Genomic DNA, 26181 nt, shown 5'->3' on the forward strand with positions numbered 1-26181 from the left:
AATCACTACATTGTATGTCATAGCACGCATTAGAGGAGATAACGTATATTTGAGAAAAATCCACTGAAAAGAAGCTTTTATGAAAACGTAGAAATAATACTCACCTAACACCTCAGATGTAAAAGAGATAGAAATAAGGAAATATCATTTTATCATGTCGTAAGTACCTGCGTAGTGTGTGTAGCTGCACACATAATATATATATATTATATTCCACGCCATCCAATTCTGCCCAGGTCGACTTTTATACGCTTGTCCTACCAAGTGTTTCATGTCAAGCTGCACAGTTTTTACAGTGGCTAAGTGGCAGAATGATCGCCTATCAAGTGGATGGGGCTGGTTCACTTCTAACCGCTGCAAAGCTTTGGTCTTTGTAGACTACTTTCGTGGCACATTGTCAAACACACATTGGACTAGGAGTATTGTAATATAGCATGATTATTTTCCTCTTTACCTGGATAGTAGTTGTAAACGTTAATAGCACTGAGTCTTGGAATGTGGTTTTCTTTCGGTTTTGCTATCAAATCCCTGTATATGTACCAGTGATAAGAAGTGAAACTCTCCATACACACTTCATCTCAGATGTAGCCGGGTCAAAACGACCTGAGGCCCTGTGCAATTGAGTGAGCGAGCTACTTCTCTTGTAGTGATGCAGTGGAGTTAACGGTTGCTGTCGAGGTAGAACCACTGGTTGATGCAATCGTAGTGCAGAGACGAGTAAGAGCCAACGATGTTCTCAAGCAGTAGCTCCACCACATCCCTTCGAACATGGCTTTCTGCACAACTGCACTGGACTTCAGGTGGTTTTTACCCGATTATATTTCTGCGAAGAGTTACTGATAGCGAACCCTGTTATCAGTGATCGTACAAGCAGCTTTTGCAGGCGAAGGCACGTCCCTTCAATACTCGACACATTATAATTTTTAATCTCTCAATTTGTATGTTGATGTAGAAAGGTTGTGTGCTACGCAAATGTAGAACGGTGATGTACGAAATGGTGTAAAATGTAGTTGGGTGGTGGGCACTTAGTGGCGCCCTTATTTTTCGAAGAAAATGATTAAATCAATCGGGGCTCTAGGGCTTAATCAATAGTTCTAGAGGATCTTTGACATGTGAACTGAAGGAAGTTAGAGTGTCGAGAAATAATTGTGCCACTTAGTGCCCCCCCCCCCCCCCTACAATTATTGGGTATGCTCAAATGAATACATTTTGAGTTCTGACCTGCTACTCGTAAATACATAAAGTGGTACTGCAAAAACATCTTTGGCTCCTTCCGAGACGTTTGAAACCTGTTTTCGATTTTGTTTAGCTATCAGGATTCAAATCTGAGAAAGATTCTTTGGCGTTATGCTCTCAAGCCTCATAGCTGAGAATGCTCATTCTATATAGTCGTGTCTTCTATGTAGTCACAGTGGTAATTTCAAATTTCTTCTCAAACGTTATCAGCATGGTCGATTATGTCTATTCAAAACGAAACTTTATGAGTGCGGATAAACATCAGCATAGATAGTAGATTGGTATCCGAGGGAACAACACAGATTCACCTCATTCTTTCTTCCTTCCTTATGTCATCTGGTAGTGAAAAATAGGAAGTTTTTAAGAACATGAATGTCTCTGCAACTGAAATGTCAATAGGAACTCGAAAAACTCGAGATTTGCCGTCATACTGTTTCATAATATTTTCACCATATAATGCCGTATACAGTGGGATTAAAACAACATGAAGCACGGTTCAGTTGCATAAACGATTGCACTAGAAGCAGCGCGGTGGAGATAGCACTTGGAATCGAGGTAGGACCATCGCGAAGTGCAGCAGTGAACAGGTGGTAGCAGGGGTCTTCACTCGATCCTAACCACTACGCTTCACCGTTCCGCTTCGAGCGCAACGGCTTACACAAGTGCACCGTGCTTCATAGCGTTTTGAGTCTACTATAAATCCCCTAGTTACTCTAGCGGGTTAGCATCCACATGTTGCTGCGTCCTTGAAAATACCCATTATCATGAAAACACATGCCTCCTTAGAAAAGAATATTGGGCTTTGTTCTATACACTTCAATGGATTCTGCGACCTAATTTAATTTACTTGATCAAATGTTAGATTTGTTTTTCAGAGTAAGCGACTCCTGTGCAATTCACCGCTATTACAGAACACCCTCAAAGTGGGATGCTCCCTGTTACCTCTTTATTCATATCTAGCTTGGTGTTCAGCTTTTTTGAGTATGGTGTCGGGAAATATTTGACTACTCCTTCACTTGCGCTCAAGGTAAGCCGTTTTCTACGATTTCCATGCAGAACGTCTGCATTTTTTCTTTATATCTGCTATTTTGGTCAATGTAGTATGTAGGAAGTATTATATTTGTTTCTTAATGAAAGTGAAAGTAAAACTTTAACCTATAACTTTGTTATCATCAGTGCCATTCCTGTTATACTTAGTGTTGAGGTTCACGATGTCTTTTGCTCAGAACTGTGGCTCCTGAGAATTGGGGAAGTAAGCGGTCTCTTCCCATGAACTGAATTGATTATTATCGCGAATTTCCAGAATAGGTGACAGTTGGAGAGTGTAGGGTAAATGGAACAGAACAAGCATAACTACAGAACAGTCTCAGCACTTTTGTCCTGGAGAGTAGACGCGACATCAAGATTAGATGCCAAAAATTCTCAGAGGTGCGCTGCGGAATTTACACCCTTCCCCCCCAACTTATTCATCGAGTATAACCTCATGTTTCCATTATCATGTTTATCTTTGACTGTAAGGTATGCCCTCCTGATAAGGCATTTGACGATCGCGTTAATATCTAAAGAGACGTTACCTACTGCCTTGTTTCGTTGCTGCTAAAGTTTCAAACAGTACCGAAATGTTATCTGAATTCGGAAGAGGTCATGGTGGTGATCATAAGCTTGCCAGACAGCTTACAGGATAAATTCTACAGTGAGCTTTACAGTAACGAGGAAAATGTACAATGTGTGCGCTGCTCACACATTAGATTTCACGGTGAAGTTTGCCAATAAAAATTTATTGTTTCTAGAAGTGTTTTTTGAATCATTGTTTGCTTTTCTGATCAGCCTTTCAAACTCATGCGAGTTCCCACCTGTTTGCAGGTTAATAGTATCGCAATTAAACGCATCACCCAACGAATCTGAGGTGGTACGGATTTCAGGTGAAGTATTTGTATACGGGATCGTAGAATATGGAGAGAAGGATGATCCCGTCCATTTCTTCACAATTGCCGTAAAACGGCGCGGAAGATACGGCTTCGGGCGTCCCGGCGCGCTATTTTCTACAAGGAGTTGGATTGGAGCGCGACAGCCTTGCGCACGCACCGCATCTTCCGGGCCGTTTTTTACGGCAATAAGGAAGAATTGGACGGAATCACCTCCCTCTCCATAATCTACTATCCAGTATACGAATACTCCACCTGAAATCCGTACCACCTCAGATTCATGAGGTGGTGCCTTTAACTGTTTGTCTGGTATTTTGCTATTTTATGATGTTTTACTAGTCTATGGCGTATTTTGCTGTTTTATAATCAAGCGGTCCTATTTAGGGCCACGACTGTGGGCGAATACGCAATTGCTTCATTTATTCATTTTGATTCTTTTCATTTATATGTATTTACCATACTTCTATGTACCTTTGTTAGTTTCAAACGCGATCGTGCAGGAGCATTAGATGTCAAGAGTTTGTGGAGCTTTATTTGGAATAGTAGGGTAAAATTAACAATCGACAGTGCATACCTACAGAATTTACAAATCCCGTTTATTACGTACAACTATCACGCGGAGACTCCCAAGCAACGATATCAGTTCAGTAACAGCTGTACAAAAGAAGAGACCTAGAAATAAATATGCATGATGTATATAATACATAATATAATAATATATATAATACATTATACAATAATATATGATACATTATATATATATATATATATATATATACATGGAACTCAAATAAGAACCGTAGGATGTGTTTGCCTTCAAAGAAAGTGTGGGCAAAAAAAGCAAATCGAGTATCAACAGCTACTACTGGACGACAACGAGAACAAAAATTGTAACACAAACTAGTTCGAGTGTTCTTTTGTCTTGAAACCTCGGTATATTCTGTCTGTGTTTTGTTATAGTGTGTCTGTGAGGTTTTTTAGATGGAACCCTTATTTGCCTGACGTTTCGGCTTTTTCGCCGCCTTTCGAGGCCTAAATAGAGGATGACTGGAGCAATGCTGCGTTTATCCCCTCAAGTGCCACACTACCCTGGGTCAGTGTTTCGTTCAGGGTAGTGAAAACAGAAACCCATCGACATTGAAAGTGGTCTTACGTGTTGCTCAACCGGATGTGGCGCGGCTGGTTGCACGCACTTGTCACTCAGTGTACCAGCGAATGAGTATTACTGCGTGTAGGTCAGCAGCGACGATATAGATGATTTGATCTACAAACAGAATATCAGGCGGTTATAGGTCACAGAGCGGTACAAGTGGCAAGAACTCATTCGTTATCGACAAACATTCATTCCTATTATTCATTGAAGGGTTTCTTTTAAGAATCCAAAACGCCTCCAACGTCTTCCTTGCCGATATTTTTGTTTCGTGAGCCAGTATAACGCATTTCACATCGTAATCCTTTCCGTTGTGGGACTCATGTCTGTGCCTTCCTAGTGGTGTTATCAAACTTTTTCGTCGTTTTCCTGCCATGTGTTCATTAATTCATCAAGCACTCAATCTCATATATTACCCCCATTTGCGCGCAGTCGCCTGTTTTCCCGTAAGGACAAATCACATCATCTTTCACAGATGCAGTATCTATCATATAGTCTGTTTCTAACAAGCTGGCTTTTAATGTTTGCATTTGGGATGGCCATACAGTACGTCCGCATTACCGAAGAACCCGCACTGTAAATAGCAATGTTCCGCGCGAAAACAAAATTTCTCTTTGTCTTCCTTTTATCTCTGACAGTGTCAGTGCCGCTGTTCAGCGCACCATTATCCAAGCACAATTATAAGATGACCTTGGTAAATATCCCAAATGCAAACATCAAAAGCCAGCTTGTTAGGAACAGACTATATGATAGATACTGCATCTGTGAAAGATGTGTTATTTGTCCTAACGGGAAAACAGGCGACTGCTCACAAATGGGGGTAATATATGAGATTGAGTGCTTGGTGTGCAATGCAACTTACATTGGGGAGACCGGTAGGAATGTTGGAGTGAGGCTTAATGAACACATGGCAGGAAAGCGACGAAAAAGTTTGATAACACCACTAGGAAGGCACAGACATGAGGCCCACAACGGAAAGGATTACGATGTGAAATGCGTTATACTGGCTCACGAAACAGAAATATCGGCAAGGAGACGTTGGAGGTGTTTTGGATTCTTAAAAGAAACTCTTCAATGAATAATAGGAATGAATGCTTGTCGATAACGAATGAGTTCTTGCCATTTGTACCGCTCTATGACCTATAACCGCCTGATATTCTGTGTGTAGATCAAATCATCTATATCGTCGCTGGTGATCTACACGCAACAATGCTCATTCACTGGTACACTGAGTGACAAGTGCGTGCAACCAGCCGCGCCACATCCAGTTGAGCAACACGTAAGACCACTTTCAATGTCGATGGGTTTCTGTTTTCACTACCCTGAACGATTATCGAAACACTGACCCAGGGTAGTGTGGTACTTGACGGGATAAATGTAGCATTGCTCCAGTCATCCTCTATCCAGGCCTCTGAAGACGGCGAAAAAGCCGAAACGTCAGGCAAATGAAGGTTCCATCTAAAAAAACCTCGCAGGCACACAAAACATGTAACACAAACTATTTAGGAATCAGACTGGAGCGGAATCTCGCTCGTCATATGGACAAAGATATCCTCTCTCCTTCGGTACACTTTTCGTGAGCCCACATTTCACACACGATACACCTGAGCTAGTCACCGTTCATTTCGTTGTTGTACGGTGTTGTTTGAAAGCACTACACACAGAATTGTAACTGGTCTGCAAAGTACATAGGGTATGCCTGCAGTGGTTGTCTCTGCCTCGTTGCGTGAACCGCCGTCCTCTGAAATTCCATTTCAAATATGAGACACTAAGACTAGTAGTATTTGATGCTTACCTTAGCCAAACCTATAGGTAACGGATTCGGCACGCAAAACAGCGCTGGTAGTAGGAGGACGTGCAAGTTGGTGTTTCTTAACAGCGGGCTTAACACTCGGTCGATCTTTCCATTGCGTACTTCATTCGCAATTCCTGCATTCCTGTTACCGCTTCCATCAGTCCATCTCGTATGCTGCCTCGACGTATAAAAAGTCTTTACGCAACGCTGCATAAGACTGAAACACAACATCCGTATAAACTCGTAATAGGTGTGCAAGCGGGCGTACTGCTTCAACTTCTTGGAATAAGTTTCTGTTCTCAGAGCATGCTTGTATATGGTTCCGTGCTGCCTTCGAAAGCATTTAATTCGGTACCTATAGACGTGGATGGTAAATCGTCTATCGTGGAAAACTGTTCACACAGCGGGTAGTGAGGTATTCTTCGTATCAGCTACTCCTTTCCAAAAAGTGCAGTGATACTGGAGTTGAAAATGTTCTACTTGTGAGGCCCACCTTCTGCGGTGTACAGGAGAGCTGCACAAAACTCCTGACTTGGAGTTATGAGCGCATTCGCAGTGTGATCCATACGCACATGTGTTACAACCATCTTTTTGACTGTAGTTGTGAAGTGATGAAAAAACCCCATTGTAAGACACGTTCACTCCTTAATGTGTAATTAAAGAACAGGGATGAAAAAAGGATAAAGTATCACTCACCAATTAACCAAGTAGTGTAGCGACCAATTAACCAAGTAGTGTACTCAACCAAGTAGTGTAGCGGTTAGGGGTCCCGCTTCTCGCACGATCGATCGGAGGTTTGAATCCGCGCTAGTGCTCAGCAAACCCCTCATCCCTCCGGGATCGATAAATTGGTACCAGTCTTGTCTGGGAGGATAAAAACACTGAATTGGCACATCGGCTAACCACCACAAGTCATTGTATATTCCAGTTACAAGTTCGTGAATCTCAAACGATTCCGAATTGAAGTGAACGTGCGGGCGCATCCCAAGCGGATTGATTAACGCCAGAAGCTTTATCCTTTAGCTTTTAGCTTTATATCGCTATCGCCTACTTTCATGAATGCATCTTTATTTTTAATATCTCAATTTTTTTTTTGTGGAATTGACGGAAGTTCTATACGCTGAGGTTGTCAGTGATCTATTGCATCGGAAGTAAGTGGTTGTACACGGCTAGCTAGCGTAAGTCTAACAAGGGGCAACGCTTGTGACACACTTCTCTTCTACTTTCTCCTTTCATACCTAAATAAAAGGATGAAGGATAAAGTGTCTGGCGTTAATCAATCCACTTGGGATGCGCCACCACGTTCAGTTCAATGCGGAATCGTTTGAGGTTCACGAACGTGTAACTTCCCTATACAATGACTTGCCGAGGCTAGCCGATCTGTCAGTATTTTTACCTTACCATACAAGTCTGGTACCAATTTATCGACTCCGGAGGGATGAAAGGCTTGTTAAACAATAGGGCGGATTCGAATCTCCGATCGATCTTGCAGAGAGCGGAACCTCTTACTGACTGCGCTACAACCGCCCCTTCATACCGATAGTGGAACAAAACAAAACTTACAAGAAAACGGAAAGCTAGTCAGGGTGATCAGAAAATTAAGTTGTTGTAGAAGTTTAATATGACATCAGATACCGCGAACGAAAAGGTTTTATCTGCAGAGACTTGGGATCTAGGTCGTATCGATCCAAGACATTTCTGGTGAGAGCTTACAGCCGCAGACAGACGACCACACGTTACTGATGAAGGCGAAGTTCTTTCTCATCGTATCAAGCAGAGTTACAACGGAAGGGTCATGACCATGTACCACTTGAGTCGCAGTGATGTCACGATAAGTGAACTTCATCGCTGAGATGACACTGCTCCGCAAAAAGAGACAGAAAACAGTGTGTAAGCTATTATTGTATATACAAGCAAATTAATAATCAGGAATCATGTTTTACCACGGAGATTTGAGTTTTTTCTTTTCCTCTGCGGACGGCTTTGGTAGCGTTACGATGAGGGTGTTGTCGGTGTTGTCGTTGACGATGGCGTTGGCTAGCGTTGATGTTGGCGTTGAAGTTCTAATTCCTGTGAGGATGCTTCGCAAGCCATCCTATTGTGACAAAATAGGAAATAGTGGCCAAGGCCACAATTCCCACACTTCACCTCGCAATTGTCTCCGTGCGCTCGTTTTGGGCAACGAAGATGTAGACCAAGCTTGATGGCCGCTGGGGGCTCCCACTTGCCTTGCTGATCCCTAAACTTATATAGTGGGACCAAAAACTGTTTTTACTTTATGGAAAGTAGATGATGTTCGAAAGTCCAACTATAATGTTTGGATTTTGATACTCACTGCGAAGCTTTGAATTGGCTAGACATATTCTAGAAGAACTCAATGCCTTTGGCGTCTGAGTTCACTGAGGGAAATCTGCTATTTATGACTGGCTTGGTCTGTATGTTCAGGCTGATTTCTTATCCGAAGGCAGTTTCTAGTTTTATCGCAACCATATGGATTTCAAAACACTCGATGTGTCAACATGTCAGCTAATTTCGGAGATGTTGCAAATTTTGGTCATGTTTTTGGGTGTACTGAGTTGTTCTGCGAAGTTTTCATAGATCGTCTTCAACAGTCATCAATATCAGTTGTTGATTAACTTGACTGTGTTGAAGTGAGTTTTCCTTGATTTGTGGAGGTTGCACAGATATTCGAGTGTTTACTGGATTAAAGTTTCGTTGAATGTGTCGACCAGTTTATTCTCTATTTTGCTAGCCGTGTTGCTTCTGCTGACTTTGTCCAACTCGAACAAATTTGTATTTCGAATTGTTGTTTTGGTTATGTTGCTGTGTCTTGAAGCAAATACTTAAGTGGTGTTTTTGTCCACAATTTGTGCAGTCTGGTCTCTGGTAATCAAAACTAGTATGATTAAGAGAACAACACTTCCAACAACAATTTTGGTCTCTCAGGATCTTGTCCGTAATGCTTTGGTCCGTGATCGTTTGGCGCTGCATTCATGCATGATTGTCTTTTCGGCTGAAGAAACAGTTTTGATTATGTCGTAAATTGTCATGGCTGCTTTTTGATGGGATGATTCTATAGATGTTTAATGCCAAGTCTACTTTCGACGTGGTCTTGTGCACCGATCTCTGCTTTCAAGAGATTCATGAGGTTTGCCGGTTTTATGATTGACTGGCCACTAGTACAGATTTGATGAGGTCTCCAGGGGATTTTATAGGATTGTTTCGCATCCCATTGGATCGCATTTCCTCCATACATCATTTCCCGTCATGATCATTTGGTTGGTTAGCATCCTGATTTGATGAAATGTTGCAGAGAAGTTGTTGGCGGAACTTGCATTCTCATGCTTGTCTTTTTTTTTCTACTATTTCAAGCCTATTAGATTGGTGGTTCAAATATTTGCCTTGTAAGGTTTTGTCCAAGCAGTTGTTGTTTTGGAGGATGAGTTTTATCTCTTTGGTGGCTGGTTGTGCTCTTCCTTTCGTTTCCTTGGGTAAAAGTATTAGGCTGGACCGGAAGTCTTGTCATCCATTTTTCGAAATTTTTCTTCCTTTTCCTTCCTGAGGCTTCCTTTAATCACGATGTCAATTACGCAAGAGCAACTTTGAGCTGTCATTTTCTATGAATGGCGTGGCAGGATTAGAGCAACAGCAGCAGGCCGCAACATCAACAGCAGATTGAGCGAGGGTGTCACTACCATCAGGACTGTCAAGCGGTGGTTCGCTCGCTTCGCAAGCGGAGACACCGACTTCGAAGGCAAGCTCCGGTCCGGACGAGTCCCACACTGTCGAGGACTCTGCCATTCTCGACGCTCTCAAAAAGGATCCGGAGATCAAAACGCGCAGTCTTGCGACGAGACTCGGGTGTAGCTATTCAACAGTTGTCAGTCGCCTACAGGCCCTCGGCTACAGAAAAGTGCTAGCTCGATGGATCCACACCTTGACGGATGGCACCCGGTTTACCCGGGTATCCATCCGTCAATCTCTCCTTCTTCGCCCGCATCGAAAGGAGTTTCTAGAAGATCTTATTACTGGGTATGAGAGTTGGGTCCTAAATTACTCCAAAAGCTAAATCGGATCTCAGAAGTGTCTCCTTTGTAGCTTCTGGGATTTGAGGGGAATGCTGTTTTATGAACTGCTCCCACAAGGCCACACAGTCATCGGTTCCATATACGCTAGACAGCCCCAGAAGCTCGCATCGGCCGTTTGAGAAAAACGAAAAAACGCTACGCCCCAGGTGGCTAAGGAGACCCATGAAAAACTGGAGGAGTTAGGCTGGGACGCGGTTTCGGTGGATTCTCCACGAATGTCTTCTAGGCATTACGTGTTCAGTGGATATGTCGGGGAATACCCGAACATAGCTCGACGAGTCGTTCATGGAGGCGCAGATAATCGTCTTAGATGCTATTTTGGCCATAGAGACGCAAAGAAACACACAATTATGAGGAAATATGTCAAGAAGAATGGTATGATTTGTCGAAATTACCGAATAAATTAAGGAGCAATGTAGTTAAATTACATTTCGTTTTGTGTGGTGTTCTAATAAGAGGACGGTAGCGAGTTTTGTCTAAATCTTACCTTCAGGAAGTCTAGAAATATTATCAAACAAACTCTTATTTTTTCAAGAGCTCAGAGATGCAGAAGACCTCTATTATGTCCGAATTAGGCTACAAACAAAGTTTGGGACTTATAGTTTGACGATAGTTCTCATTCCCGTTACTTTTGGAAGCTCTAATGTTTCGTTTTTAACGAAAATCCTCATATACGTAATTTGGAGGTATTAGATGCACCTTTCTATCTTATTTCACATGAGCATCTATCGTGCTTCTGGTACAGTTACAAATTTGATATCACCTCACAAAATTCCGGTGGATGTGTCTCATTCTCCAGAACAATTTAGTAGGTCTTGAATTATATCCTTGCCGGTGATCCAGCGTATGATTAGTTGTAGGTGAGCAGAGTCAGCTATTTAATTTGCAGCGATGACAAATCTCTTTAAAGACGCATCATCGCTAATTGCTTTGCCGAGGCATGATTGGTGATGTTCGAAAATCCGCCGCGACTCTCTTTTCACGCACCCACTACTTAATCACCTCTCTGCATATGTGTTAGTAATTTCTAAAGAAAAAAGCTCGGCAAACATGATGACGACGATGAATATAAAGAGAGATACATCAGAGAACCACTACGCATACGGTGGGACGGTTCTAAACACTTCATTCACTTTCCGGCGAAGTCCTTTTTAATTACTGGTACACCACAATCCCACGAGAGACGTTTCTGATTCCCACAGCCGCCATAAACAGGGTGCGACCCAAATGCTAAATGCAGAACTGTTCCCAATGGTTCTCTAATTTTTAATTTACTCACAGGGTTGTTCCGCTGTGCTTATGTATTGTCGCTTGCAATGCTTGTATCGCAATTGACAAGACACAGCACAAAATGCGAAGAAAGTTGAGAAAAATAGAAAGTGGAAAAAGTTGAGGGCTTTCAAAAAAAGAACATAGGGGAAATCCTTCCTGATATTTTAATTCTGCTAACATTCTTAATGTCTCAAATTGAAGCTAACTGAGAAATCTGTAAAAAAAAAGGCATATCTTCCACTCGTGAATAAATGTGTAATTGAGTTTAATGCCGATTGTTTTTGGAGAAAGAAAAGAAGAAATAACCTCTATGTAAATTCAAAGAGAGGACCTTAATTAGATGCGCAAGAAAGTAATTATTAACAAATAGATTAACTCTAATAACTTCAAGTTTTCAGTTGGAATCTCTCTCTTGCATCTTAAGAATTTTCACACATTTTTTCCTTACGATGTCGCGCTTCCTACACAATCGCCGCACGTCGCATCGTGACAGGACAGGCCACAAGATTGTTGGGGCAGAGTCGAGAGTGATTAATGAACACAGTAGGCTTGGTGGCAGCTTTGCACTCAACATTTGCCTCGCACGTTGATTATGTCGGCTGTCGAGGTGAGAAACACTATGCTGACTCAGCACCAGTGATCCACATTTCACGCTCTGTTGCAAAACCATATGTTGCGGAACCTATTTCACCCCAATGTTCTGCTTTCTGGTGCTGACATACAAATTTGACACCCTGTGACCGATTTCACTCAATCCTACTGATTTATGGTGACCAGCGCCGCAATGCGGAGTGGCCCATCTCACCTCACCTTATTCCTTTCTATCGCCGTTGCATCAATGTTAGGTCGTGTGATTAATCTTACTTCACTGCATTCAGATAAGTCAAACAGCGCCAAATTTGCGGATTGGTGGCAGAACAAAAACGGACGGGACGGGTTCTATAGCATATGGTTTTGCGACAGCGTGAAATTTGGGGAAACAGTGGTGCACCAGAATCGTGCAATAATTGCTACGGGACAAACATTTACTTGTGTAGATTTTCACACGAATTGTTCATAAGTATCATGATATATAATAACGGGCTTATTCTGTCACATGTGTGTGTGTGTGTGTCAGTCAGTCACAGTCAGTCGGTCAGTCACAGTCACTCACAGTCAGTCAGTCAGTCAATCAATCAGTCAATCAATCAGTCAATCAATCAGTCAGTCAGTCGGTCAGTCGGTCAGTCAATCAATCAGTCAGTCAGTCAGTCACAGTCAGTCAGTCAGTCACGAAATTCGAAAAGGGGGTGCGACGGGTCCACCGGCGTCGGATTGGTGCTCCGGCGCCAGATATCCATAAAATAGGGTGTCAACGGGTCCACTGGTTCAGATTGGTAGAGTTTATAAAATGCATGTGAAACACTCTAATGCTTGCACTTGTATTTTTATGAAATAAAAAATCTACTCTCATCTGCATTAAGTTCTGCCAAAGTTGTTTTCCATTAGTTTTGCTACTTGTTTTGCCCCTAGGATCCCTCTAAGATCTTTGTACGTAGGGATTTAATTTCTATCTTTGTCGTGTGATCTTTCTATTTTCGTAATTGCGCGGTCAGCATCTTTTATAGCGGTAGTACCAAGAAAATCCTATTCTCGTTTGTTTTTTAGTATCTTCTGACGCCCTCAGAGACTTGATTTTCATTTTTGCACCACTTTTTGTGTGATTGTGCATAGTTAGCATTCTTTTGAAACGGATTGTAAAATTCCACTGTGTCCATGATCATAGAAGACGGTGTTCATCCATAGTTGCACGATGAAATAAAGGAGAGACATTCCCAGCAGACTTAGATCTCGGACACTCAGTGCAAAATGGTCGGCAAAGGTAGTGGAGGAGGACTTTGCTTGGACTACTCAGCTCTATTCACAAACAATCATGCGAGGAAAGGAAAACTGTGAACAATATGAAGAAAAAAGCTCGTCTTGTTCAATGAGAGAGGGCCAGTGCACGCCTTCACCAATGACGCGTTCTATCACTTTGATGCATACAGTGTGTTTTACGCCGACTGTACACGTAAGTGGAGAATTCGGATGTGTTTCTTCCGTTGAACCTGAATCAGAAAGAATGGGAAAGGATATCTGAATCGGACATCAGATATCCTTTCCTCAAGAACATCTTGTCTAGGTTAGGTGCAGACCTATGTTTCTACATGTTTCATCGAGTTCGATCTGCATTCGTTCCGCCTAGCTGATGCTTTTAATTACAAAAATGTTGTCAATAGCGAAACAAACATACTGTGACTGCTTGGCATCAGCTTTCTAAGGCAAAGTTGCGTATTACTTTCGAATGACCTTCATCTTATAAATAAGAATGCTTCAATCCATCTCAGCTGTGACGGAAGCTATCTTCACTGTTGATTAAAGGTAGATACAACGATGTTTTGTATACTCGCGATACTTCAGTGAGTTTTGGAACAGTGTCTATATGGTCAGTCAAGCTGAATCCTTTCCAAATCATGCTTGATTGTATTTCACCTTATGTTATTTCGACCTTGCTTGGGATCATGTTAAAATTAAGCGTTTAAACGCCAGTAAGCAGTTAGGCAATAGTTGCTGTGGTGGAGCGGACATGACTATCGAAAAGGTCAGGACAGGAGTCGTCAATAACCATTTCCGATCTATTCGATGTTTCAGTTAGTGACTGCTCCGTTTGGGTTCCAGAGGGCGCTCATCTTTGCCTTATAATTGGCGAAACCTTGTGGGCCATATCGAATGGTCCTCGCATCTCCATCACCAGCCAATACTTGCTAATATTTGTTTTATTTTTTTTCAAGATTTTTTCCTAACCTTTTGTGCAGAAGATTGGAAACGCCTTACGTGAGCTCCTGGTTGCCTCCAGCTCGTGCTGGTCTACGCCGACATCCCAGATCGCGAATTTCCAAAGGTAGTCATCTCTTGGTTCTCGTGCTCTCGGCTTTTCTCGTATAGTTGTGGAGGAAGTCGTTTGTTATTACTTGGAGGAGGAGTGGAGTGGTCACAGAACTGCCTTGCGTTAGGACAACTACCCAGGTAGCTTTTGGGCTGTGAAGAGAGTGCATGTGTCGTGCATGAAGGTTTCAAAGATGTTCAGCACCCAATAACCTTTTTTTGTTAATTGCGCCAGAAGGGTGGAAACGGGATCTGTCGCTGCTCCACAGAATTCCATTGCAAAGAAAAAGTGCATGGACCTATTATAGCAATCCACACGTCTTCCCACGTCTGGTGGCGACAGTTTCTGACGAATCATAGTATTGTGGGTGCAAATTAAAGTCAGTATGCATAATTCGCCTCACAGTCCTTTCAAATCCAAAAGGCTGAGGCATGTTTTCGTGCTGAACACGTTGGAGACAGCTCAGTCGAAGATCTCATTGCGACGATGTTGTTGGGTGTTCTTTAGTTTTTGGGACGTCCGGGTTGGTTTTCTCTTCGGATCCTGTTGCCTTTGCTCTTTGAACCCACAGCAAAATCATTTTCCAGGTCTGGAATGCCCTCTGCGTAGCAATTGTAGATCCTCTATCTTTGAAAAAAAAAAACCACTACAAAGCCTCGATGCTCACCCGACTGCGGAACAAACCGCAATCTTCTACCTTTTGGGGATTCCACAGTGATGTTTCGAAGTGTGGAAGTTATTTCTGCCGTACCCTGATGTTTATGCTGCAGGTACTGGCGTTTTATGATCCTTCTAAAAGATTGCAGATATTTAGTTATCACAATATTACTGACCGTGCTTCAGATGTCTGGGGATGTCACCCCTTTGAAGACTTTTGGTTTTTCGTCTCCTACTTTAGACTAATAAAGCTACTGGGAAACGTCTGTGGTCTTTGAATACCAATCAAACACACAGCATTGTTTTGCATAAAAATAATTGAGATCTCCTCAAGCCTCTTGAACAAGTAATTTAGATATCACCATACATGCACTAGTCGGCCCCCCTCACTTTAGAGCGGGTGGCGAAGTGATGCTCTTCGCCTAAGCTGTCCAGTTATTACGAGAAGAACGAGAACGAACCAAAGAAATAGAACAATGAGATGCTGGAAGATGTAATGCAATAGTGCAAAATAAGGATGTAATATTTGGAAGGAGTTATATACCAATGCAAGAGGATGTACAGTTAAAGCTTGCTTGTCACTGCTTGCGAAAATTTGGGGAATGAAATAATAATAATAATAATAATATCTCCTTTCAGAGGACAAATCACCAGGCAGCAAGAGGTGCCTGGAAATACCTTAGAACGTAGCGAATTAAACTTTGCACAACACATCTAATTTGTATTTGGGACGCATTTTCGCAACCCACTCAAGTATTTTTTGTATAGAGTGAAGAAAGTTAGGGCGACTTTATACCATTCACTGCAGTTTTTTGTTTCGAAGAGTAGACTTATTTAAGACAAGACTTGCTCTTGAAGGCGGTGAAAGAAACAGTGAATTTCTGCAGCTTAAAACACATTTTAGTCTGGTTTTTCGACGAATACTTGTAGCAAATTCCATCCTCTTTTATTCTTTACGGTAATTAATCAGCTTACTTCGAACTGGATTCTGTAATATCTGAAGTAATAATGCATGTCCAAGTGCTTCTCGCGGTGACTCGTCACTCCTCACTTCTCTGGGAACTCCATTAGGAACTTATGTTACATGTAAGTTTAATTTATAACTTATACACATTTATGTATATATGTATCATAAGTGATATATGCAACTGCGCATTTTTCTTTATGGTGCCTCGTTCTCTTTAATACGATCTAAGAGAAGATGAGTGTTATTTTGTTGCTGCTGTTACTCTTTATAGAATAAGTAAATGCACCGCTGCCAAAAAATAAGTTTTGTGTTCTGGGAACTCTTAGCCAACAACACTAATTCCCCCTTAATCATATCGTACATTTTGAATCGTTCCTTGAAAAACGAGCAAATATCCTATTGGTTTAATTAGTTCAATACTTTCCAAGAGTTCTTTTCGCTATAAAACAACCTTTCTGAGTTGTAAAACGCGATCCATACAGACACAGCTTTTTCCTCGAGAAACATTGACATCTAAACATGACATTTTTCTATTATTTTAAATGATTGCGATAACAACACTGATTCCCTCCTCCGGGCGATGACCCTCTTCACTTCGGATTGTCCAAGATGAGGTTCACCTAGGAAAGGTCCGGCTCCTACTTATCGCACCTTTGGATATCAAGAGATCATGATAATGTCGGAAATTAATCCAAATATCCAGAGCTCAAATACTCGGGAACATCCCAGTAACTAGGAATAGGCGTAAACACAAGAAAAGTACCACGTTCCCAGATTTGATTTAATTCTTAGATTGACCCCAGCAAGTCATCGTATAAAGCGTATACGCTTTCATAAAACCGTTGCTGTTCTAAATTGAAGCCCAATGTGTTTCTGCAAAAAGATTTACCAACTCCACGCAATTCATTCTTTGTTTTAGCAAACAAAATTAGTGGAAAAAATTCAGAGAAGGCATACAAAACTGAGAATTGGATACAGAAAATGTTGTTCAGCCACAAAATGTCATTGTGACTATTCTTCTAGCTGGGCGGCGAGGTCTAGATGGTTACAGCTGAGACTCACCGAAACAACGTCATACACATAGCGTCCACCGCTGTCCATTATTCTTTTCCCTTTTGACTTTCTGCTTTAGGCGAAAATGGAATAGAAAGAGTTGGAACCCTAGACTACCATGGTTTCAAAAGAAGTACCATTGCTGTTCATCCTTTCCATTTGTTACGAAGTGAAAATTGGCATGATAGCAACATTGACTCAATTTGCTCCATAATAACAGTACAATATACAGTGCAGTTCTACATTGTTGTTGAGTCAAACTCTCGGTCATTTTGAGTCAAACTCTTGGTCATCAATGTTCCTTAATTGGATTTTCAGATCGAATTCACCACCTTTTCAAGTTGAAGCTAATTTTAAATTTGGCGAGTAATTTGAAATACTTGCTGTGTTTTTAGACCTTAGATGTTGCTCGTTCAATTAATGTTATAACACTGGAGAAGGAAGCACTCATTTCTGGGACAAGAATTGAGAACGCTGAGGGACAAGAGAGTGCTTTCTTAGGTTACACGTAGGTTCATTTCTTCTAATTATTGAAAAGTCTCCGCTGTTGAGAGATCTGATTGCCACTAAATGTCTGGTGCAGTATGCTTAGTTGATTTCAGTACTTTACAAATGTTTTTTCAGTGTATAAATAAAAAAGTAACCAATTAAGCACTAATAGCCTACTTTGGGGTGGTCTTCCCATCTGCGAAGTACAACTCAACTCACTCACGCTTTGTGCTAGAGACTAGGAGATACCAGTTTTCAACGTGTAGAGATTTTCTTCACCTTTCATTAGAAAGCGGACATGTCAAGCGATGTTTATTCCATTCTAAAGCCTTTGAAGCGTTACACCTCACCTGACATGCCGATCAACGCCGGAAGTCCTCAGCTCTTCTTTATCTCGTCTATCTAGAACGTTCATGAACAGGCGGCGTTTTCCAAATTGAGTCGAGGAGCACTCTAAAGATCACTTGGGCAAGGCGATCTGACAGCTTCCTCGTTATGTGACCAAAGAAACAGGAACGGTTTTCTGTGAATACTTTGGAAGGCGGAGCAAGTTACTGACGTTTGCTACGTGTCATTCGTCGGAACAGCATATCCAGTTGTGTAGAATCATTCGTTATGGTATATTATTGACCAAAATTAGCCTAGCAAAAGTCTATGTAGTATTCCCTTCATACAGTGGAGCTTTTCTATCTAGGACATATATTAGGCTGGCTACTCATTTTGGGCACACATGCCATTTACGATTTCATAGTTTTTTAATCATACATTGATAGTTATCCTTCGTTGCACTTACCATGAGTGCCTATCACAGTGTTTCACCTTTTTAGAAAGATTACAATTCCCTGGGACTAGGAGCTGCGGGGTGAGTCTCACAGGACAACTCAACAGCCTATTTGAAGTCACTGAAAGAGTTGATGTTCTTGCTTTGGAAAATGTTTAAGAGCCCAACACTAGTGGTAGTCTGATGGAACGGGGTCTGCGTAATGGGGAGGATGGGGGACACCTTATCAACCCTCATGTTGGCAGCGTTGGCCGCTTTTCTTGGATTGTGTTGGCCAGCTCGTAGAGCTGCCACGTGTGGACTTTGGCGTCGATTGTCTGATATGGATAGCAGGTCCCACCGCAGCATTCCAATTTGGTCATAGAAGCAGCAGAAGACAACCTTCCGTTGGTGCTGATTCGTGTGTTTTACTCCGGCAGCTGAACGCATCAGAGAATCCAGTAAGCTCCATAGTTATTGCAGAGGAGCCAGCTCTCGTTGACGATCGATTGAAGACCCTGAAGAAACTTCGATTGCCATACGCGAAGCAGCAGTGACTGGTAGATGCTCACTAGGCGCGACGAAGCGGTGGATAGTGCGAATTTTGAAGGGGGAAGTGAAAAACGAGTTGCCGAAGCGAATTGTGCCGAAGCGAATTCACTAGGCATGAACGGTTAGTCTTGGTCAGTGGGGCACTCATTTCGACCGAACTTTCTGGTGGCCTAGGGCGGGTGCGGGAGAAGAGGTACCCGTGAAAAACAGCTGACCGTTACTGTCCTCCCTTCGACACCGCGCTTCTCCACATAATTACGGCTGCTGCTCCACCAGCTATACATCCTCCACGACCGCCTGAGATCACCCACACCCCGCATCCCTATTGCTCTCTAATCAACGCCGCGCGCGACGTTCGCGCCACGACGAAGCGGTGGATAGTGCGAATTTTGAAGGGGGGAGTGAAAAACGACTTGCCGAAGCGAATTCTGATGTACGAATAAAGTAAACTAAGCGCATATTATTGGGGATAAAACAGAAGAAGTAAATCCTTTTATCCAATTCAACTTCAATTCCAATTCCAATATTCAACTTTACATAAGTAAAAATTATCTCAAACAGATGCTCCAGGGAAAAGAATAACATGCATATATTTTTCACGCATCTCGTAATTTAACACATTTCATCCCCTAATGCTTCTATATAAACTAGCAGCGCATAAGTATGTGTTTGTCACGATGCCATTCAACGAATTCGTGTTCAACTTTCAACTGCAGCAGCTATAATAACAGCAACTTTATGCGCTTATTAGTTTGTATACATTCTTTAAACTCCTTTCTACAATTTACCTTTTCAAAATTTTACATAGATATAATGTTTATATAGAACGCATGTCAAATATTTTAATACGCTTGCTTGTACTATATATGTACAAACATATATACTATGTATTATATAAAGCTGTATAAAACGCTTGTACGTTCTATATAGCTTTATATAATAAAACTTGTATTATTATATAACTTATATAATAATACAAGTTTTATTATATAAGTTACTTATATAACTTTGTATTGTTTCTTTCTTCTTCAAATTCCTTTCAACAACGTTTTATTATTTCATTTCTATCTATTCTCTGCTTAAAATCAACATGACATGTTAGGTGTATTGGTGGCAGAGACCTTTGTATCTTCGGGATATACCTTTAGGTACTGTGTATGTCTACGAGGCATTATTCGTGCCTCGTTAATGGTTGGATGACAGTTTTACCCAACTAGATAAGCAAAAAGAAATCCTTAGAAAGCGAAAAAAGTAAAGGAGATAGCATAACACCGATCAGTGGGACATTTTTTGAAACATCTCTCGCATTCCCAGAGATGGGTGAGTGTTTTCCTCCTAAAAAGTCGAAACAGGATCATTTCGTTTTCACTCGCATTTCTAAATGGCATATCACTTGTATAAAACTGTTTCATTCTTTCTTTCCTTTATATTAACTTGCAAGCACACTTTATGTAGACCTTCGAACAACATCTAATACCAGTTACTTTCTTTTCCGTTCGACTTTAAAAGCGCATCATAAGAGTTGCAGGCGCGGCGAAAAAAAAACTCGTCGTAAGAGCGGCAGATGCGGCGAAATGGGTGGGGAGGATGGCGTGGGCGGGGCGTCTTGAAGACGTACCGCGAGAGGAGCAACCAGACTACTGTAGCGAGTATGACGGCATCCGGAGACGCGCGGTGCAATTAACCACGCTTATTAGCCTCCTGGATACGCGGCGGCACATCATACGGGTACCTCTTGACCGTTACCCGCCTAGGGCGTGAAGTTAGACCTCGATGATCTACTTAGCAACGCTGAGTTGTGGAGACATCTTCAGCGTCGTGGCCTTCGGACTCCGCTCCAAGAGACTGCCCAATTTGCCGATGTTAGCGCGTGCATGTTCTGAGTGTGGCTATTTGTCGAAAGACAAATTTCCCTAGTCGAAGTGGGGAAACCGATGGTTGTTGACGGTAGCATGGGTAAGTGGTCCCCTCGCCCAAAGTCTACTTGATGTTGGCAGCCGTCTGTGTAGTATGGCGTTGCTTCCACCCCGTAGAAAAAGAGAAGAGGACCACTCGGAAATGGTGTCGATTCATTTCTACATTAAATGGGTGGTACAGCAGAGGTGTGGGGCTTTTGTATAACTTTGGCCAGGAGGCTTTCAAAACTACCCATATTCTATCTGAACCCCCAGGAAAAAGGTGTGTCCTAGGTTTCAGATGGCAGTTTTTTTTCGTACGGTAATTAAAACAAGTAGCTCACTTGATATATTATATATTATATATACACATATTTGGACTTACAGGACTGAGGATTCTGTAGCCTTTTCTCAATTTTAAAAATGAGCACAGAAATTGGAATTATTGGCAAAATGTCGTATATCATTTGAGGGAGAATTTATTGGTCTACAAAAAAGTAGTGTTCTGATTTTCTAATTCAGGTGACTTTCCTCGGGTAATTAGTTTCGCGTTTCACTTGGGAAAACGGAGGATTTTTCGATACCTGGTGCTATTGCTAGTCGAACTTATGCCACCGAAGCTGCCCGTGAAATTCCTGTTGTGTACCACGCATGGCTTTACCAGCCCCTCACACTGGTGTTGTTTTTTGGCGCATACTAACGCGGTAGAGCAACGCATGTTTATAAGCATCCAACAAATAAATCACAGAAGAATTCCATAAATTATTCCCAGAAAATTCAAATTTACGAAAATTACTCAGCATATGTAAAAATTTTGATTTGCACTGACAAAAAGAACAGCTGACATGTTTCCATCATAACAAAAATACCACAAGAAAAGTAGGTCGAATCAACAATATTTTCTGCTACCTTCGCCGATAGATCCTGTCACATTTTATAAACTCAGAGTAGGAAATTTGTAGCACAAAAAAAACGGTAAAATCGATGCCTACCAGAAGATATCATTCGTGAACCGTGCATTTTCGTGGTTAACATTGTGGATTACCTTAGAGGGTCGTGTTCCGTCCTGTTTCGCGTGTTAAGTAAGGAGAAACTCGATCATCACTTGATAATGTTTCACCTTCTCAATGCGTCATCTTTCATTGCTGGTAACACTTCGGTGCTTTTGAACACCTGCACCGTCCTCTCGTCCGCTTCGCGTTTGTTTCCTTATAATAGTAAGTTTCTTATCTTATCGCTACTTATCTTTTGATTGAGGTTAGGAAATGAGCATGGTTACTCTCATATATCTGCTACATTACTGTCATTAAAGATAGCATACCACGATGTTAACGATGTTGGTGTTTCTGTGGAACAGTATAGATTTCGGGTTGTGGATTACGAGTATAAGGTGGTGGCCACGCTCAGCTCCCCCTAATTCTGGAAGGAGATTTGCTTCGCACTAATTTACTCCGAGTTATTAGACTTTGTTCAGGATTATACACTTTGGACGCGCGAGTAAAAATCCAGATTTTGGCGAGTTTTCCATTCCAGAAAAATGGAACGGCATTTTAAAAGATGACTCATGTGTTCGGATGGTGGAACCAAGCAAATCTCCATATCTAGGATTTTCCTTCTAGGATCTTCTGGTTTTCCCAAACTTTAAATGGGAAATATCCAGAAAAAGTCGAAAAATTTTAAATATGTTCCCATATAAATTCCAAAAAAACTAAGGGTAGCGAAAAAAACAGCGGTGTGACTATTTTGTAGGGTAAACCTTCCCTTATAAAAAAAACACCCAAAGTATGTCTCTAGGTAGGTTCCCCTTATAATGAAGTTATTCGCGATCTCCCAGACCTAACAATGTGCACAGAATCTGAGCTTTTTTGGTAATTAAATGCCAATAAATCCATTTTCAAACTGATCAAAACTACTTATAATTGAATTCTTCAATTTTTAGAAGGAGCTCCGAGTTTCAAGCTCTTTTGCAGAAATTTGGGCCAATGGAGTCTTGAACCTGCGTGGTCTCATTGTCACATCTTCAACACATTGTATATTTTTTAAAAAAAAGTTGATGATTCTAGGTTACTGTCCTACGGCCAACACTAACTTTAACATTTTGTGACTTATGTAATCATTTAATATTATTTATTGTAATATTTCATAGTGTATGTTATTATCTAATAATACGTAATATTTTATCCTGGTTATCCTGTTCTCTACTGCCCACCGCACATTTCCTCAGGCTGCCCGCAGACCTCACAGCTGCGGGCGGTCGTTAGGTACCTGCAGCCGATTATCTGCTACCGAATAAGCGCCTGCAAAAGAGGCTGTCGGTAGGTCATAGCAGGCATATCTTAGGCTAGGTGTGATCACTAAACCACGCTCATCCATCACCACATCACTGAGGTCATGTGCCGTTTTCGTATTGCAATTACTTGGTAAAGTTAGTTTCTAGGAGGATTCAAAGAACAAATAGATAATAACGTAGCAACGTAGAAAGTGGGAAAAAAACGTAGGGAATGAAAAATGAAGCAAAAACGTAGGACATTTGTCCAAGAACAAAACAACATCAGAAAACATAAATGAAGCTGGAAACGTTCCAAAATAAAAGTTAAAAGTATAAAAACGAGAACCTGGTCGTTGGAAGAAGTAGATTTGTGGTTGAAAAACTATATAGAAGATATAAATATATATAGGCCGAAGATGGACGAACTGATGGGTGGGGCATAAGGCAAACCCAGCGCAATGCTCTGTTGACTGCTGCGCAGCGCAATTAACGATCGCCGTTTTCAGTCATTTCCCCTAAGGATAGGTTGTCGCGGAGGCTGCGGGTGCCTAATGATACGCACCCCTCTGCGCTTTATGATTCGACGTTTGGTGGTTATTGTGCGTTCGTAACCGTTCGCTCAATAACCAAACAGTAGACCGCGCGGATTGCGCCGCCCGCACGGCTAGGGAATCAATAACCAGGCCACCTTCAATAACTAGCTACGGCGCTTCGAAGAGAGAAATTTCTCTTTTGCCGACTTGTCACGGAGGAAATCCGCGCATATATTGTGGGGTATGTATTTATTTAACACTACCTAATCCTTTGCCCTGCGAGTAACGAGGCGAGGTCTAGGTTATCGAAGACGGTCGTGAAGACTGCCTAGCTGGTGGGGCAGCAGGGTAATTACGTGGAGCCGAGCGGCTCCGAAGGCAGGTCAGCAGATTTCCGCGGTTTAGTTACCTGCGTCTGAAGTACACTTTTTTGTGCGTTCTTTGGAATTTGCATCTTGCGCACGGGTTGGTAACTGATGATGCGCATGAAATTATCTCTATACACACTAGATCATTTTTACGGGTTCGTTTTCTGTTGCGATATCAGGTTGATGAAATATGGATACGTGTTGTTTTTGTTTCCTTACTTCTCAAGTACAGTAGCGAGCATTTTTTTCTGTACATGGACTGATATCCTGTTGTTTTTGGTTTATTGCTTCTTGTAGAAAAAGAGTTTTTAAAAAATGACTGACCAGAAATCCCGAGTGCGCGCGTGCGCCTGTAGTACGATTTCAAACAGAGCGACACAGCCTCTGAGTCTCATTGGAACCTGTGCAATGACTTCGGTGTGAGCGTCATATCCCAGAGCCAATGTTGAAGATAGTTTTAACGCTTTCGAGCCGGAAATAAAGGCTTCTTCGAGAGCATGGGCGTCGACCTCAGGTCGTCGACGAGGGTGAGTAACTAGAGCCTCGTTCATTTTGAGCTGCTGAGTCCGGTTCAGACAATTACGGCGGAACTCTGCGCAGAACAAATGCCCCGCGTGGACAAACAGCAGCGTTGTGAGGGATTGGTTACGACGTCGACAGAATTTCTCCACGACAACGCTCAACCACACGTCCACACGTCGCAATCATCGTGGAGCAGAAAATCGAGGAACTGGATGGGGGAAGTTGTAGCTTATCCGCTTTACAGTCCTGACCTCGCGCCCTTTGACTACCATTTGTTCCGGTCGATGCAGCATTCTGTGATGGACAGGAAGTTTTGAAACGTGAGGAAATCCGACTTTGAGTGGGCTATTTTTGCGACTGACAGCCAAAGACCTTTGAAACTGGTGTCCATTCTTTGCGCTGAATATGGCGAAGTTTCGTTAATTAGTGTGGTGAATATCTTTTGGAATAAGCGCATAAGACCAAAATTAATGCACATATTTTCTTCACAGTTCTCAAAATTTCGAGGTTTTTTAAACTGCCTCTTCAAAGTGATTATTTCATCAAGTAGGGTCTGTATTTCCGAAATTAAGATTAACCTTATTTTTTGTGTTCCGAAATTTGTTTGGATCCATTCAACCAGTGGCTTCATTTATTACGTTCATTTCTGATTTTTAGAAGTCGAGGTGTCAGTGTTGTATTGCCCAATCGCCCTGTGCGGGTCGTATTGTTCGGGTTCTGGCTCGACGAATTGCAAACGGTAGATTTTAGTCATTCGTTTTACATGCCAAATTAGTCACCGTTTATTCTATAGTCAATTCTCTAGTTCTGTTGCAAAATCGAAAGTGTGCTGTTTCCTTCAGGTCTCCTTTACCATCACAGAGAATTGCTCCGCAACTCCTCTTATTTTTGACCAAGTGGATTTTGTCATCCAAACTGACAAAAGAGTGGTTGTCAGTACCCAGTTCCCTGAGTACGAAAGTGTTTCGATTCTGCTCATTGAGAACTTTACATTCTTAATCTGGGATTTTTAGAGCACCTAGGGGCGAGTACTACCGTTTATGTATCAAATCAAGATCCAGACACAACACCATCCCGGAGTTCTTACAGGTTTGTGAAGTAGAACAGTAACAATTTGTGCGCTGCAGAGTACCTATTTATTCGGAAATTCCTAAGAATTTTCTATGGTGGGTGTATCTTTCAAAATGTTGATTTCGCGGTCACTTACGTGTCGAGTGCTACTTTGTGAAGCACTTCAAAGAAGAAAATGTGTGGTTCTCTTCAAAGGAATTTTCCTTACCTGATCAACTGGATCTAAAATAAAACAGTACGAAATTAACTACGAAAGTGTGTGAAATATTATGTTAGGAGATGTTTCCCATTGAGAAATTTACCGATACAGAGCAAGAAATTCGTTTATATTTCGCCGAAGTTTTATGATCATGGGCGCATTATCTGTAAACATACTATGTATGAATTATAGATAATAGTGACTCCAGATGTGTTCAACCAGGTGAGCGTGCTTTCGGTTAGCGCAGGGCATACCGAGGAGAGAATATGCGCTAAACAGCATATATTTTTTCTAGGAAAAGTATAGGTTGCGGCGAACACATCTCATCCGCTTGAACACATTTCGCCGATATACTTACTTAGATACTTAGATGGCCCGTCTTCACTGAACGTGCGGGCCCCAGCATCTCTTCCACTCGTTTCGTTCCCTCGCCATTGTCATCCAAGATGTTCTCAAGTTTCGTGAGTGACGTTGA

At 41.9% G+C, this 26181-nt stretch overlaps 1 protein-coding gene across 3 annotated transcripts; it reads left to right on the forward strand.

The window, feature by feature from the left end:
- Positions 1–768: 768 nt before the first annotated feature.
- RB195_023387 (uncharacterized protein) lies at positions 769–26012 on the forward strand (the record flags this gene model as incomplete). 3 transcript variants are annotated; one of them, XM_064210797.1, is made up of 7 exons in its annotated part: positions 769–800; positions 2112–2159; positions 2209–2263; positions 17444–17556; positions 25094–25175; positions 25279–25388; positions 25450–25546. In XM_064210797.1, the coding sequence occupies 7 exons, from the start codon at positions 769–771 to the stop codon at positions 25544–25546; spliced, it is 537 nt and encodes a 178-aa protein (XP_064066676.1). The 3 variants fall into 3 exon arrangements, with proteins under 3 accessions (XP_064066676.1, XP_064066677.1, XP_064066678.1); XM_064210796.1 differs by having other exon boundaries at positions 2148–2159; XM_064210795.1 differs by lacking the exons at positions 769–800; positions 2112–2159 and adding an exon at positions 25899–26012 and having other exon boundaries at positions 2165–2263; positions 25450–25525.
- Between the last annotated feature and the right edge of the window lie 169 nt (positions 26013–26181).

Source organism: Necator americanus, chromosome X (assembly GCF_031761385.1).
Source record: "Necator americanus strain Aroian chromosome X, whole genome shotgun sequence".
In the NCBI taxonomy this organism is placed as follows: domain Eukaryota; kingdom Metazoa; phylum Nematoda; class Chromadorea; order Rhabditida; family Ancylostomatidae; genus Necator; species Necator americanus.